At 56.0% G+C, this 18,337-nt stretch overlaps 1 protein-coding gene across 1 annotated transcript in view; it reads right to left on the bottom strand.

Moving 5' to 3' along the window:
• Positions 1 to 18,337, bottom strand: part of PIK3C2B (phosphatidylinositol-4-phosphate 3-kinase catalytic subunit type 2 beta) — a 74,991-nt gene that overhangs the window by 12,281 nt on the left and 44,373 nt on the right. The window contains exons 9-16 of the mRNA XM_084611468.1: positions 16,870 to 17,016; positions 15,953 to 15,986; positions 15,237 to 15,432; positions 11,974 to 12,096; positions 8,045 to 8,212; positions 7,293 to 7,404; positions 4,358 to 4,500; positions 411 to 599 (exon numbers count right to left, since the gene is read on the bottom strand). Of these exons, the coding sequence (XP_084467594.1) occupies positions 411 to 599; positions 4,358 to 4,500; positions 7,293 to 7,404; positions 8,045 to 8,212; positions 11,974 to 12,096; positions 15,237 to 15,432; positions 15,953 to 15,986; positions 16,870 to 17,016 (1,112 nt within the window). The remainder of the gene's footprint in view (positions 1 to 410; positions 600 to 4,357; positions 4,501 to 7,292; positions 7,405 to 8,044; positions 8,213 to 11,973; positions 12,097 to 15,236; positions 15,433 to 15,952; positions 15,987 to 16,869; positions 17,017 to 18,337) is intronic.

Below are 18,337 nucleotides of genomic sequence, written 5' to 3'. Positions count from 1 at the left end.
AGGGTTCCTGTTAGATCGGTTCCCCCAGCTCCCCTACTGTGCTCACTACCAGGCAGTGGGTCGTGGCTGCCATATGAAAGAGAACACTAGTAGGCAGTCGCCAGTCTGTGTCCACCTCCCCCATGCCCAACCTGTGGGCAAAGATTCTAAACCCATGTGCTAGATATGCCCAGCCCACGCCCCACGTCCCCCCAAGCCCCATTCTTCCCCCTCCCCTCCAGCCTGACACAGCACAGCTTTAGGACTGTTTGGGGTTCAGATGTTCACAGGATGTGGCTGCATCTTAATGCGGCGACTGGCTGAGAGGCAGAAGCCACAGCCCTCAGTGAGTGGCTGGGGTGAGGGAAAGGAGGGATCTCTGCCCACTGCACCTCCACCCCCCGGGACGGATTCCCCAGGCAGTGGCTTACGTTGCATGCAAGAGCCCGAGGGCATCCTGGTGGTGCATGTAAGTCCATTGCTTCAGCAGGGCGTAGATGTCAGGCAGGCAGGCCCACTCCCAGCTGGGGGCACTGGTGAGCAACAGAGGCAGCGATCCAGGCTGCTCGTGGCAGAAATAGCGCTTCTCCCACAGTCTCTTCCGGTCGGCGTCCGTCAGCCTAGGGCAGCAAAGGTCACAAGACACAGACCTCAGTCCCCTGGGAGAACAGTGTGTTTCCATCCTGGCTGGACGTCCCGGGGCCCTGAGGCCTGGAGCGGGGGAGTCAATTGCCCAGGGTCAAAGTGCCCGGAAGACAGGGCTTGACACTGGTGTTACTGGGAACAGAGTCTGGCTCTAGGAATCTCAGGAGCGGGACAAGAAATAAAAGGGTCAGTGCTCTGAGTGGCCACAAGAGAGCAGGAAAGTCAACCCTGGGACAGCCACTTTGGCTCCTGTTACTCGGGCTGGGTAGGGCTGCCTAAGAGGAGACCTGCAGCTTGTCGCTTTCACCTATGGAAACTGGTCCTATAAAAGATATTCCCTCACCCACCTTGTCTCTCTACTGTCCTGAGACGCATGCGGCTTAGTGGCTTCTGAATCAATCCCGTTTTCTGAGGAAGGCAGCTGGATCAAGTCCTGATCAAGCAGCATAAACCCTTTCACCTCAAGCCTGAGAGATCCAGGGGTCAGCTGGCTGGGCGGAGGCAAGTGACATGGATTCCTCCGGACACATCTCAGCTGATTTTCAGCTTGCATTGAAATTGAGGAAGGTGAGACAAGGGGAATTTCAAACCCCCTCTGTTCTCTCCCCCTGAAAATCCTGATCAGCAGGGTAGCAGCCTGGAGCCTCTGGGCTGCACACGATTTTCCATTCCAGTGACTGCAGGGAGTGACAATCCCTCACTCCTGGGCCTGGATCTTACAGAAGCACTAGTGCATTGTGGCCCCGGTGAAATGAGTTGGGCAGGTCTCAACTTAAGGTGTGTCTCCACTACAATCATGGGGTGCGCTTGCAGCTCTCGTAGATTTACCTGAGCTAGATTCGATCTAGCTTGGGTCCCGGAGCAGTGAAGCTGCAGCAGCGTGTGCTTTAGCCACCTGAGCAATTTTCCGGCTGCAGGCAGGATTGTACAGACCGTGCTGCTGTGGCTTCAGCACTCTGTTACCCAGGCTAGCTGGCAGACATAACCTGCGTGCCTAGTGGACATTTCTCCATATCACAGACCAGTGCACAGTCCAATGTGACTGGCAGCTCCGGAGAGCTAAGAGCGGCAAGAGGGCAGGCTGGGGGCTGGCACTGAGGTGCATCGGCAGAGCCTGTAGGGGGGAACTCAGGGCTGGGGGCTGCAGATCGGTACTGAAGGGCATCAGCAGAGCTGGAGGTGTGGGAAACCGACCCTCCCAGCTCCCAGGCCTGGGTCCATTCCCAGACACTCCCTTTCACGATGACTCCAGCGCTCGCCCCAAACAAACAAAGGCAAAGGAAAGCGAATGCACTGCCTGCGTAGGAGAAGGTGGGAACGACCCACCCTGGCAATGAACCTGCGAGCTGTGGAGCAGGCGGGCCGGGCACTGCCCTCCCAGAGCACAATGCCAGGAAGGGCTGGGTGCCTTCTGCCGGTTCCCAGCACTGCGCCCTGTTCCTCTAGGAAGTGTCCCGTTTCAAGCCAACAGCTGCAGCGTGTGTGGGGTGACCACGTGGCCTGGATCAGCTGGCAAAGGAACAGGGACAGCAAGGCCCCTTATTCCCATTCGGTCCGAGACTGGAGCATACCTGGCTGGCAGCATTCCGGCCAGCAGGAGTGGGCTCGGACGCCTCATGTCCAGCCCTCCAGCTGTTCTCTGCTGAGCCTCTGTCTGTCTCTTCTGCCAGAGGGGGAGCACCCAATGCCACCTGGAGTTGGGATTCCGGGGGTGTTTTGCAGGGGATGGGGTGGGAAGTGCAGCCTGGGGGTTTGGGACCCAGCTCCACAGCCCCAGCTGGGAGTGACGAAGATGGAGGATTGAGCTGGGCCTTGCTTGCCCACTTCTGGCTTTTTATTGCTCTTCTGGACCCAGCTGCTCTGGGAAGTTCGTCCCTGCACTAAGGCCCAACCCGCCCCACAGCTGGGGGACGGGGTGCTGGTAGAACAGTCTCTGCAGAACTTAATTCCTCACCCTCCTACTTCTCTCTCCCAAGACAATTGTCTCAGTCTCCTCCTCCCAGCACCAATATCAAGTTCTGCTGCCTCTTCCCCTCTGATGTCTCCAAACCCCACCCTGCCCCAGCTGCTTCCAGCTCCCTAGTCTCTCGCTTGCCTCCCCCGCCCACCTCTCCCGGGCCTTGCTTAGCCCAGACGCTCTGTGAGCACCTCTCTGTTCGCAGAGCACCCGGCACAGCGATGGTCATAAGGATCATTCCGAAGAAGAAGAAGAAGAAGAAGAAGGCTGAAGCAGACGCTGTGCCCAGCACAGGAGCAGCTGGCAGAGAGTTTGTTGCCTGTGGGTGCCAGCAGGAGGCGTGTGGCTGTGGGGCAGATATCGCACCTGGCAACCGGGATGTGCCTGTGTTCTGGATTTGGCCTTAGGGGGCGGAGCTATTGTAGAGGGCACACAAAGGCAGGGGCAGGAGCCAGGGGTACATGCCTACAGGAGACTGTGGGGAGGGAGCAAGGATGCAGAATGGCCCCTGAGCTTGGGGAAGAGTCAGCTCCCCAAAACCACAGGGATTGGGGGGGAGCAGGAGAGATGAGATGGGGTTGGGGGGGGGGTGCCAGGGCTCTGTGGTGCTTAGAGATGGAGAACTGGAGGAGAAGGAGGGAGAGGTGGGCCAGGTGCCATATGAGACAGGGGCTGTAATGAACCTTAGATTGGGGGTGGACCTCCCCGCTTCAGCAGGCACATGCGGGGCAGCCTGGCAGGAGGTGTGGACGCCCTGTGGAGCCATGTGTGGGGATGACTGACAGAGGGAGAATGTTGCTGGCTCTTCCCAGCCTGGCTCCAAGACACTGGGCCCTACCAGGTCCCCTGGGACCTTTCCATTTCCCACGGTCCATTAAAAAAGAGGTACAGATACTGCCCCCCTCTCCCTGCTCTGCTGGTCGGGATCATGCCCTAGGAGTGAGCTGCCTTGCGGGTGGCCAGCGACACCCGATCCTTCCTGTTTATAGACATGTCTGTGATGCAGAGGCATGGGCCTCTGGGCGGGGAGGGGGGGAAGCGGGGTGAGGAGGAGAGACGGCTGGAGACACCTTCCTTGTACACACGTCTGGAGAAGGCAGTTTCTTCCCTCTCAGCCATCTGCCAGACCACAAGGCTGGGGCACTCCGGGGAAGGACAGGTGAACAGCCTGCAAACAGCTGCCTTCAGACAGGGAGAATGGGGGGCAGCTGCACACGCGGAAGCATCAAACCTGATCCCTGACCCTCAGCCCTCGCCACTCGCGAGGGAGCTTCCCAGCTCCTTGTGTGGTTCTCAGGACCAGCACTGCCAGTAGTGGGGCCCCAGCCTGCCAGAGATGAGGGTCAGGTCCTCACATGACTCCCCTCTGGTCCTGCTGCTGACAGGCAGCACATGTGTGCAGGGCAGGGGTGGGGGGTGGGAAAGAGTGTGAGATCGGGCTGGCCTGAGAGTCACAAACCTGCCTGGCCACAGACCCTGATCCAAAGGCTATTAAGGCAGAGGGAGCTTTTCTGTTGCCTTCAACTTCTCGATCAGGACCCAAGAGACCCCTCCTCCCACAGACAGACTTCTGAGGACAAAACCCAGTGGAGATCCACCCACCCCAGCGGGCCCCCCAGTCATGGATATCCACGTGTGACTGCTTCGTTGTGCAGTGCCGTGAGCTACAGCCCCCGGCAGCTGAGCTGGAGACACCATCTCGGCTGAGGTCTCGCCTCCCCATATGTCATCCCTGTGGAGTGTGCATCCCCCCACCACGTGGGCACGGCCTCTCACCAGTACAACGATTCCTTCTGCATCACCTCCTTCAGCTTGCGCTGGTCCTCCTCGCCCAAGCTGCGGAACTCGTACTTGGGGCTGAACTCGGCAGCCGGTGGGCTCGTGAACTTCACGTTGAAGGCAGAGGCTGGGAAATCGATCTGCAGGTCGGGAGGAAGAGCAGGTCAGAGGTCACCCAGAAGGCTCTGTTAAGATGCTGCTGCCCTCCTCAAGGGCACCTGGGACACTCGGGATGCTCTTGCCTCATATTACTGACCCCAAGGCACATGGTGTTCTCAGGATACCTGCATCCCCCACCCCATGTTACTGCTCCCCCACGGCAGGTGGGATTCTGGGAAGGCCGACACCCCCTCGCCCTGTGCTTCTGCTTTGAAGCAGATGCCCAGGCTTCCTGCAGCCCCACGTGCAGTGCAATTGCTATGTATTCTCTCAACTGGCCATTGCAACGCTCATTAGTAAGGCTGTGAAACTCGTCACACATGGGGCCCTCCCAGAGGGGAACGTGAAGCCGACAGGGGCGGGATTGCCCTTACGCCTGCCTCACTGCCAGGCCCTACTGACCCAGTGAGCCACGAACTGGGAAGTGTTGGGAAACTTCCAGGCCAGGTGCACGAAGGGCCATTAGGAATAAGGACCTGTGAGAAAAGAGACACACCGCTCACCCCACTCTGCACAGTCTCTCAGTCTGGAGCCCAGTTAGCCAGGCCAGCTGACTTGGTCCCTGCCACTCCCAGCATTCCCTACTCTGGATCCAACAGAGCAACTGCTTCCTCTCCCCTGCATGTTCTGGATGCCACAGGCGGGTGAGGGGCACACAAGGACGCACAGCCGGCTGTCCCCATCTGATTGGCGTGACCAGACACAGAGTCCCAGCTGCATGGCTAGTGACTGGCTGGTGCAGTGAGATGGAGGACCAGTCCTCTCACCCCTCTGCTGTGCTAAGACATTGCCCTGGATTTGAGGGGTGTGTATACCCCAGAATGTGAGCCAGTTAATTGCAACTATATTATGTGCATTCAGCCACCCTGAAGTAATGAAATAGAACACCACATAGTGAAGAGTTAATTTGGAGACAAGCTCTCAGAAGCAAGGTCATATCGAGCTGGCAGTTTCTATTCATCAGAATAGGAGGAGGGGACAGACAAGTAAACAACTGAGACTCAAAACCTTGGTGGTTGGAAAACCTCTATTCTAGATGCCTCTGAGATGAAAAGTTTATTGAAAGTTAGAAAAGTGACGACATAGTAGGAGTCATTATGACCTGTGTGTTTTGTAGACGTTAGTTATAAAAGATTAGTGAATAGAGTCTGCTTGGGAGTAGTCCTCTGAAGCCATCTTGAGAGACCTTTTCCCTGACACCCTTTTTCCCTGGGGGGTGAGCAACTGGCCACTGCGAACCTGCTGTTAATTACTTGAGACCGTTCCGGATGTTCTAAACCTATTGCTTATGTCTGTGTGTGCTTAAATCTAATGAACTGCCGTGAAAACACACTGACTTGCATGAATCTTATCAAAGGGAAGTGCTGTGTTCCTGTTGATTTATTCCTTACACCGCCTGGAGTGAAATAGTTACGTTGCCCCTGTTGGGGGTTCTGAAAACCCCAGGTAACACTGCCATTGCCTGTTGGGCTCGGTCAGGTTAAGGAGAGGCTCCTGCTGGGGGATCCTCTCCTTCCTGGCCTGGAAGAGTTTGGGGGAAGAGTCCCACTTTCACAGCTGGGCCATCGTCTGCTGTGGCTCTAACACATTCCCTTCTTGCACTGAACGCTGGTTCACCCCAAGACCAAGCTGGGACAAACGGGGCCAGTTTCCATTCTGATCCTTCCTCAGGGAGGAAGAGGAGGTGAAGCTGCCCCAGCCCTGGAAAGCTGCAGCCTCACCCTGCCATTCCTCCTATCTGCAAGAGGAGCCGACGGGGCAGAGCAGGAACATGCTACAGCCAAGGCAGGCACCTTCACCGACAGGTCACGCAGGACCCTCTGCCCACCCACCCAGCTGCCCCATTTTCAGTTGAAACTGTGATGGATTTGTCAATGGCTTTGGGGAAGCCCCAGTGGCTTGGACACTGAAGCAGGAGAGAGAGGAAAGACCAGAGCCGTAAGGACAAACAGAGCAGAGAGAAGGCAGGGCCGAGCGCTGTTTGCACTGCAATCCTCCCCCTTTAAGGCCAGCCCCAGCAACCCACAGGGAGGAGATTCTCAATCCATCCCAGCTGGAATATTGGTCTTCCAAAGCTGCCTCCTTCCCCTCTGCTCCGGGCCACAGCTGGCGCCTTGTGTGCGGGGCTGGTTTTGCCGCTGAGCACTCAGCCGAATCCTCGCCAGCACTCACAGGAAAGAGAGAAAGAGAGGCACAGCCGAGGGTGGAGGGAATGCAGACACAAGCTGGAGGGGGGGAAGAAGAAAGGAAACAGCCCAGGGGAAAATACAGAGCATCTATGGACCTGCCAAGAGGGTTTTTTTCCGCCCCCCCCACGGATGACGAGCTATTAGGTTGGCAGCTCCTATCACAGGTGACATAGTTATGTTTTGTATCTGACTATTGACTTGGCAGAAGCCCAGAGCATAGCATCCACTTCCTAGCCCACTCTGTGATTGGGCCACCACCTCCAGGTCCCTGACCAGGCCTTTGGGACGAGCAAAGAAGAGACCGGCCCCCACAGCATCCACCCCAGGTTTCACACCGAGCCCAGCGCATGTTGGGACAGGAGTTTTCAAGAGTGGCCAGAGATGGGAGGATGTCCAGCTTGAGACCCCTTGGGCCTGGTTAGCAGAGGAGAGTGCTGAGCCCTGCCAGCTCTACCTGATTTCAATGCCCAGCTGCCTCCGAGAACCAGGCCCAGGGCGGCTCTAACTGAGTCCCCCAAAACTGAGGGATCCAAAACCCAGAGTCCCATTTGGAAGATTTTTGGCCCAGAGAGTCAGACACTCACCTGCAGGATAACGCTGTCGGGCTGGTTGAAGTTGGGGGCACTCGACCTGGCACTGGAGTTGTCCTGAGTTGCTGGCCACAAGCCCAGGAGCTTCCGCCCACACGTCAAGACCCTGGAGAAAGGAAGGGGATAGGGTGTTATGACCTTCCCTAGCAGAGAAAAGTATAGCACCATCCAATGGCTGGAAGTTGAAGCTAGACAATGCAGATGGGAAATAAGGTGTACATTTTAAACAATTTACCAAGGGCTGGGGTGGATTCTCCATCACCGGCAATTTTTAAATCGATATTGGATGTTCTTCTGAATGACTTCCTCTAGGAATTATTGTGGGGCAGGTCTCTGGCCTGGGTTACACAGGAAGTCAGACTAGATAATGACAGTGGTCCCTTCTGGCCTTTGCATCTATGAATCTAGAGCCTTGGGCATTAGAACCTGCTTTGTTGAGGCTAAGAACAAGGAGAGGACCCAGGGGACGGTGGTTTCCTGAGTACGGGTGGCTTCATTGCAGAGCCCCTCCAGGATGGGAGCAGCCCATAGTGGGTTGGGTTTGACAGCTGCTGCCAGGCTCAGCAACAAGCCTGACACAAGGGCCAACTCAGCGACCTTGGTGCCAGGCGGGTGGGGCTCTGGCACCAGGAGATCCCCTGGGTTTGGTATCCCAGCTGAGTCGGTGCATTCGGTAAACACCCTCCAACATATCCTTTGTGCCCAGCCCCTTGCCCAGGGGATGGGGACAGGGAGGGTGCACGTACTGCCTGAAGTTGAAGAGCGGGGTGGTGACCCAGCCCAGAGCCTCAGGGACCCGCCGCTGCTTGTTGGTCTCAGAGGAGCTCCCCGGAGGCGGGATGGGCACAGCATAGAGCGTGGCGCTCAGCAGCGTCTCCCGCGGTAGCCGGTTCACTTGGATCGGAAAGCAGATCCTAGAAGAAATCACCCGGGGAGCTGCGAGTCAGAGCCTTGGCTTCACAGCTAGGGGATCCCTCTTCTCATAGTCAAGGGGCTCATTGTGCGTTATATCAGCATACTGCTCCTGGTAGCGCATCCCAGCCTAATGCAGGCAGACAGTCGCCTTAGCTCCACTCAAGCGAATGTGCTAAAAATACCCAGTGGGTCCATGGTGGCATGGGCAGCAGTGCAGGCTAGCCAGCCGAGTACAAACCCACCTGGCCCCCTGGGTACGTACTTCAGTGTGCAAGCTCGAGCAGAGCGAATGCATCTGTCTACCCAGGCTGGGAAGCACCCCCCCAGCTGCTGTGCCCTCAGCAACATCAGGCTCTCCAGAGAGGGAGCTGCCTTTCCCCAGTCTGGACAGGGCTTGCACTACAGTGAACTGCTACAGATTGTAGGGCCCAACCCTAAGACTGCAGAGCAACCTCTGCAGCCACTGAAATTCAGGGGCGTTCGGGCATCGGTGCCTCTTGGTACTGAACCCAGGGGCTGGTGAGGGAATTTCCAGCCCCTGCTCAGAACCAGAGACACCAGATCTGACAGAGTGGTTTCCCCACTATGTATCTAGGTGCTTATACGCTGCCTCCCGCCCCATTACGGTCATGTCTGAGCACCTCATACCAATGCACAGGTCAGGCCCCCAGCTGGCTGAAGTCACTGCAGCGCCATTGACTTGAATTGAGCTGTGCTAGTTCACACCAGCTGATGATGGCCCGATGTACCGATCCTCACAACACGCCTGGGATCTCCATTGTGCAGACAGGGAAACTGAGGCAGGGAGCGGGGCTGAGACCTGCCCCAGGTCATACAAGAGATCCCGACTCCTGATCCTAGGCTAGCCCAACAGAGGTTGCCCTCAGGAACAGGACCCACCAGTGGAAGGAGTGGGTTCTAGAAGAGCTTCGAAGTAACATGGAGATGAGGCAGGGTGGAAGGCAGATCTGTTCGGAGAGAGCACAGCTGCTCTCCCACTGTTCATTGGGACATTGGGGATCAGAGACACTCCTGCCTGATCAGCATTGCTCCTCAGCACTGCATGGGGAAGGGCAACAGCGAGAACTGCCATGAAAGCTAGAGCAACAGGCCAACAGCTACACATGCTGCTGTCAGGGGAGAGAACCATGCCGACCCTTTACCTAAGAGAAGGGATCGGTTTAGGAGCATTCAATCCACCCCCTGCAAGGGGGGAGTGTTGGGAGGGAGATGGCCATGGATCCTATGCAGGAAGCAGCTGGGTGGCCATGGTCCCTACTACCTCTTTGGTCTATAGAGGGAAGAAGGGGGTGAGTTCCCCCTCTATAGGGGATTCCTTTAGATCCTGCAGGGGATGGGGAAGAGCATAGAATGAGCTCAGTTGATCTTCTATTGGGGAAGCCCCGCAGGCCCTACCAGAAAGGGCTGATCACTATAGATACCCCATAGGCATCAATGGAGGGGGCAAACGTATTCTATAAGGAAGCTCTGCCAGCCGACCTGTCTTGTCAGATTGCATGCTGGTGGATTTCACCTGGTCCTAGGGGACTGAGACAACAGCTCTGGGGAGCTTTCCTCACACCGGGGCTCAGAGGATCACATTTTACTTCTCCCCAATCCCTCCCCTTCTTTCCTCCCCCATCCTGTTCCCATGCCAAGGTCTGGTGGGGCCACCACCTGCAGGACTGGACACACCACCCTCTGGAGTCTGCCAGTGCTGCTCCAAAGCTTCTCAGCAAGGGGGATAGGGTGGGGGGAGAGGACACAGACACACACACACTAACCTCGACCCAGCTTGTTTGCCCAGCCCATGCAGTCACCTTAAAGGGCAGTGGCCCCCAGGGTCCTGGAGCCAATCCTGCAGGGCTAGCAGAGCCCAGGGGTGTGCCAGACCAAAGCAGTATCATAGCTACCAAGAGGGCAATGCTGGCTGAAGCAGCTGACTCCCATGGCTGAGGTCCCTCGTGTAGCCAGCAAAGGGGACTCAGGGAGGTGGCTCAGAGCCCAGCCCATGCAACCTGGGCGTTAACCCCTCTGAACATGCAGTTTTCAGGGGGCAAAGATCCACACAAAGGGAGTCATCTAATAACACCGCTCCATGCCGGCACTGCTGTGTCTCTCTCCCTGGGTCCTTCTCAGGGGATGGGCTCCTTCTAAAATTAGCCCTTTCCCCTCCCCTTTGTGGGCTTAGTACACATGCCCTCTCAGCTGCTAGGGCTATTTTTAGATCAGATCCCCTTTCTCTGGAGTAGCTAGAGCCCCCAGAACAAACAGCCCCTGCACACAGGGTTAAAGGAGAAGACCCACCAGCAAGAGGTGAAGCAGGGAGCGCTTAGTTCTACCAGGGGATCCGACACCCCTCAGAAGTTATTTCACCAGGACCTCAGACGCTCCCACTGGCTTTATCTTAAAATTCTACATCTGCTTAGTCCCTGCAGGGCTTGTCTTCTGAATCACCCTGGATGCCAGTGCAAAAAGCCGGCACTGCTTTAGGTCATGCTTAGACATGCTGGCAGGTGGGTCCAATTAGCTCCAACCAGGCTATAATTGGGGCCAGGAGTGTCTCTGGGAGCTAGGAGTAAGAAGGAGGAGAGGCGGGGGATGATACACCAACTGACGGTGCAGGGGAGTCCCTGGAATAGCCGGGCTTTGGGAGGAAGCTGAAGCTCATGCTGTGTTAGAGTCACCAGTAGAGAACACCCCAGGGTTGGGGGTGGGTGGTGTAGATACTAAGGGCCACATTTTCCCAAAAATCTTACCATATAATCTGGCCACAAGGGTCCCAAAGGGAGCTGCTGGGTGCTGAGCCCTGGGACACCAGGCCCTGAGCTCTTTGGCAAAGCTGCACGCACTCTGTGTGCTCTGCTGAGGGTGGGGTTGGCACTCGCCCCTGTTGTTCCAGAGCTGCATTCACCCCAACAGCAAGGAGTTGGGCTGACTATCGTCAGCCAGCAATGGTTCCAGAAGAGCCCCAGGGGTGATGAGTGTATTGTAGAGATGGTGCTTGTCTACCGGGGGAACTGTGGTGGTATAATTATACAGCTGTGATTATACCAGTGTTGCTCCTGGCGAGGACTATACAGTCCAACTGTAGCAGTAGAATTAGACTGATATCATTTTGCTGGTAACTTTCCCCCTATAGACAAGCTCATGGAACAAAACCTCATTCCCCTGGGCTTCTGGTTTTCCAGACCAGACCAGGGTGCAGTGTGGGTACAGGGTCCATTTCCTCAGTTCCGGGAACTCAGAGTCCCCTGAGTTCCGGGGGAACAAGTGGTTGGTATATGACTTGGGTTTGACCTACCCCACAGCTATCTCCCTGGGTACTCATTACAAAGCTTCTGGTGCTCTAATTCACCGGCAGCATTTCCCTCCAACAGAGGGTTTAAGCCCCAAGTGCTGTTCATGTTTCCTGCTGTGAGGACACCTGAAATGCCATCGCTCCCTGGCAGGGAGTGTTACAAGGGAACTCTGTGAATCCAGTTCTCATTCCCCTGTGAGATCTGGTGGGGCACTGAGCAAGAATGGAGGTAGGACCGAAGGGTGCAGCCGGTTTTCCCTAGCTTCCCCTTCTCCCCATCTCATTCCACGGGTTCAGCTCTGCCTCTGCCATAATTGCCTAGCCATCCGCATTCAGTCCTTGGCAGACTGCATCCAGCCCCCCTTCAACAGGACACCCGGCCTGTTGGGTGTCCCTCTTCTCCCCTCCCCACCGGAGGCCAAGGGAAGCAGGTCAGAGCTAAGCAGGGAGCTGCCTTACTGCTGGTCCCAGATGATGAGGTGGAAGAGGTACTTGTACACATGAGCCTTTTTGGTCTGCAGGGGGCTGCAGAGCTCCTTGCCGCCATGGGTGAGGGAGCAGGAGAGGTAAAAGTCTTCGTAACTGCAACAGGAGAAAATAAAGTGGAGAGATAAAGACATGCCTGCAACTTATAGCAAAGAAACAAAGGGGCCTCACCTCCGCTTTTCTCCAGTCACTGTGAGTGCGTCTACATGGACAACTGGTGCACTGTAAGCTGGGTGTGAATCTACAGCACATTAGCCTGCCACGCACTAACAGGCCATGTGGACCCTGCAACCGCACACTAAAAGTTCCATAGTGCACATTGACCTGCTCCCATTTCCATCTCCCTCTCCTCCAATTCCTCATCTCTTCCTTCCTTCTCTCCTCCCTGCCCCTTTCCCTCCTCCCGTCTCCTAGCAGTACCCAAAGCAGGAGCAGTGTGCGGGGGGAATGGCTTGGTTGATTCCAAATCCAGCAGGTGACAGGTAAACCGAAGCCTTTCAAATGCACCTGACCTCTTTCTAGGGGCCCCAATGGGATTGGACAAGCCATGGACTGAGCTCGGACGAAGATTCAGAGATCTGGATAAGTCTCCCTCCAGACTCGATTCCCCACTACCATGCACCTTGGGTCTGTAAAATGCTACCAGGTCAGACTTTCTCCACTCACTTGCATTGCTGTAGGGTTTGGTGCTTGCTTTGCATAGGGGTAAGTGATACCACCAGCTATGAGGCAAGGGGAGAACCAGGCCTTGGATCCTTAGCCCAGCTCTGGGGCCAAATTCTCAGCTGGTGCAATGCTCCATGGAAATCAGTGGCCCCAGAATATGGTCCGTGGGTCCATGAAACTGGGCTCAGAGATCTGGGGAGGACAGCTTCCCTCACCCGATTTCTGGAGCCTATCCAGAAGGGTCAGCAATGCTGCCCGGGGGTCCCCTGCTGTGGTCTGCGGCTGGAATCCAGAGGCGCGGGCACCTCCATGATAACGCAAGACACTGGGGAGGGGTGACACTGGACAAACGTTTCTCAGATTTGGGTGGCCAGCAAGGCTGGAATTTCAGGCCAAGGTTCATGGCAATCTTACTGTAATCCAAACTGGTTCATCTGCCCTGAGATCAGATGCACGACTCTCCCCAGAGGAGGCAGCTAAATCTGAGCGCAAACTCCATGTCTCCTCTTAGCCCATTCCCCTCCCCAGAACATTTCAGCGCAGGGTGGAGGATTTTATCCCCTTTTCTCCACCGCCTCTCCAGATCAGCCATGGGATCTTTCTCCCAGGCTGTTATCCCTTTGGGAAAGGGGTGGGAAGCTACCGAGAGAAGGCCCAACTCCTTCCACACAGCCAGATTGACATATGCCACCCAATGCCATCACATGGGAGTCTCCCAGAAGGACACGGCCATGTGACAGGTGCTGAGCGTGGATCCAGGGAGGGCCATGGGGTAACAAAGGTCAGAGGATGCCTGGATTTCCCAGGCTACTTCCTTTGTTTGGAGTCAGTCACCAACTGGAATACATTAAGGATGGGACAAAGGCGAGGGGTCCCTGGAGGGGCGGCTGCTACGACTGCTGCTGCCTCCTATCCCCGATGCCACCCCCCTTCGCAGGCTTGTGTTGCTGGAGCTGCAGAGCTCTGTAAGGCGGCCAGCCATAGCCAGGAGCGTGGTTTACCAATGGGCATCCTCCCTACGTTGGGTGAAACACACATATCTAAGCCCAGGCAGCTAACAAAGGAGCATCCCCTTCACCCCCCCTCAGCCCTCCCCACACACCACACACATCTCATTGTCCCCTTATCCAGCCAGGATAAAAAGCCCAGGCAGCCATTGGCCGCCAGGGCCCAAGCCCTCGCTGAGAACGGGCCCATCTGTCACGGCCTGTAGGGCTGCAGCAGGCAGGAGCTGCGGGGAGCCTGCTGCAATGAGCTCTCCCAGCGCATTCCAGCACAGCCTGCGCAAATGGGGCTGGGCTGGGCTACGGAGAGCGCTGCAGAGCTCAGCTGCCCCGGGCCCCCGCGCCGGTGCCACTCGCTCTCCGCAGCCTCTTTCAAGCCCCGCTCTCTGACTCCTCTCCCTGCGGCAAGAGGGAATGCTCAGCTGCCCTCCCGCCCTGCCAGCGCTTCCTCTAGCACCCACCAGCATGGCACCAACGGGCTGAATTTCCGGGGCCTCTGGCCTCCCAAGTTTTGATCCGGCCAGGGCCCATATTCCTGGCGTATTCTGTATTATCATTATGGGCCATGCAGGTAGGGAAGGGAAGGTCTCTTTTTGCTTCTAGATTATGGCAGGGATGAGACAACCATTCAGTGAACTAACTAACAGCTGCTGCAGCCTTTCCAGCTAGGAACGAACCCCTCAGCCAGCTCCAATTCTGTCTCTGACCTGTCTATCCCCAGGAGCCCACTGGCTCTGATACACCCCTCATCAGGGCGCTCTCTGCAGCCCTGCCAGGGCTGTGAGGGATGGACTATGAGCCGATATAGGCCTTTACCAGCTCTGAATTCTATGGTCCACTGCAGTGCCCAGGGCCAAGACACCCACCTGTGCATTCCCTGCAGGAATCCAGCTGGAGCTCTGTACACATCTCACCACACAGGGGTGAGAGTAACATGGCATGGAAGGGCTGGGGGGAGGGGGTAGACACACATTATATGTTCACTGCAGCCAGGTATCCACATGACTCAGTAATGCCTAAGCTGGGGCTGGAACAGAGCCCATCAGTAGTGCTTCTGGTCCTAAGAGTGGCCTTTGCCAGAAGGTCCAGAGGAAGTTGTGCTAACCTCTGGCGTGAGATACCCATACTCCACCACAAAGGGAGATATCTCCCTGACCTCAGCTAGTGACGCCCTGGAACATGAGGACCGAGTGTCCTCGTAAAGGATGCTAAAAGCCTGTCATGCCGCCCCAGCTCATGTCTTGTCCCCTCCCAGCCCTGCTGCAGACTCTTCCCAATGCTGCCTGTAGGATCCCGGCCCAGAGGAGGCGAGAGGGCGACAGGGATCGGGGGCAATCAGCCCAGATGCTCTTTGTCAGACTAAGGCAGGGCAGAGAGCCTTAGAATGAGGGCGGGATTCCTTACACTGAACATGCCTTTGAACCCATGGGCTAGACGGCCGCAGAGCAGACGGAGTGAAGGGGTATCCTGAGATGTCACTCCAGACAAGGAGCCAGGCGCCAGGGCAGGGATCTACCCCAATCAGCTGTCACCGCCCAGCAGGGACACGCGGCTAAGCCCTCGTACCTTGCTGCCCAGGTGATAGGGATGCGGTGCGTGGCGTAGACAGTGAAGGAGAGGGGACAGGTGAGGAGACAGGCCTCCTGGCTCAGGTGGTGCTTCCTGTTTCCATGCACTGCCGTCTGGAAGTCGGCGTTGAAAGTGTTGCAGTAAAGCTCCACCAGATCCAAGATGGCAGCCGTCAAGGTCTCCACGACCTTCTCTGTAAGGGAGCGCAGATGAGGCATGAAACAGGGATGCTCTGGAAGGCTGCCTCCCCTCGCCCCCCATCTCCCCTTCCTCCATGCTGGGCCTTGGTCTCCAGTAGTGCCAGCCCATGATGAAACCTGCGGTTGCCTCTGTCCTGCTACAGATGGCCATGCCCTACTCACACCCTGCACAGTGACCTGCCTAGGGGCTCAAGCACATTGTGGGACGCTTTAGGGAGCTGATTAAGTTATTTCAAGCCAATGGGACTCTGCATGTGGATCTTTTTCAGGGGGAACAAACTGGGGGCGTAAAACCCCTGGAAACTGAAGAAAAAGAGGAAAGCTTATGTTCTAAGCTTTTTCTCTGGAAACAGAGAAAAAGTGATAAATCCCCTCCCTCAAAAGGCCATTTTTCCATCTAAAAAAGTTTTTTTTTTTTTTTTAAAGATTGTCCCACTCTAAATAGGGGGAAAGGGTCTGCAGATCAAAAGCACCAAGAACTCTGCAACAGAATGAGCGGAGAAGAGAAATTACCCCGATTTTCCCTCACGGTCAGAACATTTGGATCCTGTCGAGGAAAAAGAAACCAGAAAAGCAATGTTAAGGTTATTCCAGTGCCCTCAGACACAGCTGGAAGCAATTGTCCAAGCCAGCTACTTTATGTAACAGCCTCCCAGAGCCTATCCATTCCCTGCCACTCAAGCTGCAGCAAGCAAGGAAATACAACAAAGGCAGTTGCACGGTCTTGGCTGTTCAGGAATTTTACATGTGGTATGCTGGCGAGGGGGGGGATAAAAACGGATGAAAAGGGGCCAGATTCCCTTCATTTGCACCCACTATGCTACCTAAATGTGAATAGATGCCTTCTCCAGTCTGGGAAGCTGGGTTCTCACATATGGGCTCTTCACTGTTAGATTAACCAGCTCTTGGGAGTCCTTAAAATGAGACCGGATCTCTGCCTAGGAGATACAGTCCAGTTCAGGGGCGAGCTTTAAGGCTCAGAGTTTTGTAGCAGGGAAGAATGACATCTGCAGTGGAGGGAACCACTAGGTGACACTCTCTGGCCTTGGGCTACACAAGAGGTCCGGGGGATCCTGATCACTAGCTCATGGTAGCCTATCACAGCCTTGCTGGCTTTGAAATCTATGGGCCCTATCCAGTGTCCACTGAAGGACTCCCGCTGACTTTGGATCAAGCCCTATGAAGCCAGCCCACGGAAGGACTGCTCCCCACTGTCCTGTCTGTTATGTAGGGCTTGGCCAGACTCAAGAGACGAGGCTCACACCCTTCCCCAGGGAGATTATTCCACAGCCTAGAAAGATCTCCCCAGCCAGAAGCTCCCCCCGGCTCACATACACCGCTAATGCTCAGCCTCAGTTTCCCTTTAATTTCACCCCTTTCCTCCAAGCTCAGCCCCTGTGCTGAGGAGCTTCTGGGTCCTGGCTTCTTACCTTCTGGATTTTGGGCTGCATGCGAGCAGGGCAGGCTGGCAGCTGGTTCAGGGCTCCAGTGATTTCCTGAGACTCCACAGCAGCCAGAGCATTGCAAATGGCCATGACGGACTGGATCACCCGGTCGGCTTTCAGCTGAAAGTCTCCCTGGAAGGGAAGGCAGGAAGAGGCTTACTGCACTGTGTGGCGACGCAGCCAGATGGCTTCACCTGACCACCATTGCTGAGGTATGCTGACATGACAGTTATCTTAAGGACGTACAGCAAGGGCCATAAGGAGATCCACTGGGACTCTGGCCCAAGGACGCCGGCGTTTTAGCCACCTCTGTTCCACCACAGCACATTCTATCTGACTCTGGGATAGCATCCAGCCAGTCGCAGCTCTACCCCGGCTCAGGCATCCTGGGAGAGACAGACCTCTCTCTCTCTTGGGCCAGGTGAGTGGTGGCAAGGAGGCTGAGCACAGAGGGATTATGCCTGAGATAAAGCAGCAGCCCAGGAGGAAGGGAGTGGATGGAAAGCCGAGGAGTTCCAGGTCTGGACCTGCCCAGAAGAGGTGGAGAGAAGGGTCCCATGGCAAATTGCTGCCCACGCTTCTGCATCCCAGCTACCAAAAACAGAGTTGGGGTGGGGGGAATGAGACCCTTTCCAATCTCTGCACTGTGCTGTCCCCTGTTTCTGTACCCCCTCCACCCTCGGGAGGTACATGTAGCCAGAAGGTGCCAGGAGAGGGCAGGGCGAAAGAGGAGACTCTGTGGCACCTAAAGAAAGTCACATGCAACAGGAGGTGGGGGGAATAATGTCCTGTAGGTACCCATCTGCACCTGCATTCTCGTGTACCCTCCAACAGGACACCCCAAAAGGAAAGACACAGCCACTGCAGAGCAAGTTCCCAGCCCAGTATCTGTTGCCTCGCGGTTCATCGTACGTCCTTGAGTCTCTGCAGACCTGGCTTTCCTGGTTGGGAGCAGGCCTGCTGCTAAGCAGGCAGGATCCTGGCACCTTCAACGTGTGGGTTTGGCGATGGGAGAGCACCATCGGCTCCACAGAATCCCACAGGAGCTTGAGGCTCTTCCTCGCCTGGTCACATGCAAGAGATCCAGTGGCCATACCTCATCAGCTAAGCAAGGCTATGGCTCGTTCCCCAGGTCCCAGTGTCACAGGGAGGTGGGACTCTCAGCACTCTTTAATCAGTTTGGCTTGAGACTTGATTCTCAGGACTGATTTTGGACTGGGTAGGGAGCGGATACCTACACTTATTGAAATGGAGGTGGCATGGTCTAACACTGAGGTTCCCAAGCTGAGCACTATGGACACTCATGATGCTGCCAGTTCCACTCCCTTATATGTAACTCCAGCCAGGACACCTCAAACCATGGAGCTGGAGTTGCCTCTAGGGGCTGCTGCTGTCCATGCTATGACAAAGTTTGGGAATCCTTGGTCTAGTGCACCAAGCTGGGAGCCAGGAG

This window comes from Lepidochelys olivacea, assembly GCF_965140295.1.
Source record: "Lepidochelys olivacea isolate rLepOli2 genome assembly, chromosome: 21".
Lineage (NCBI taxonomy): Eukaryota > Metazoa > Chordata > Testudines > Cheloniidae > Lepidochelys > Lepidochelys olivacea.
The sequence above is the reverse complement of the archived record's forward strand: the minus strand, read 5'-3'. Positions and strand labels throughout refer to the sequence as shown.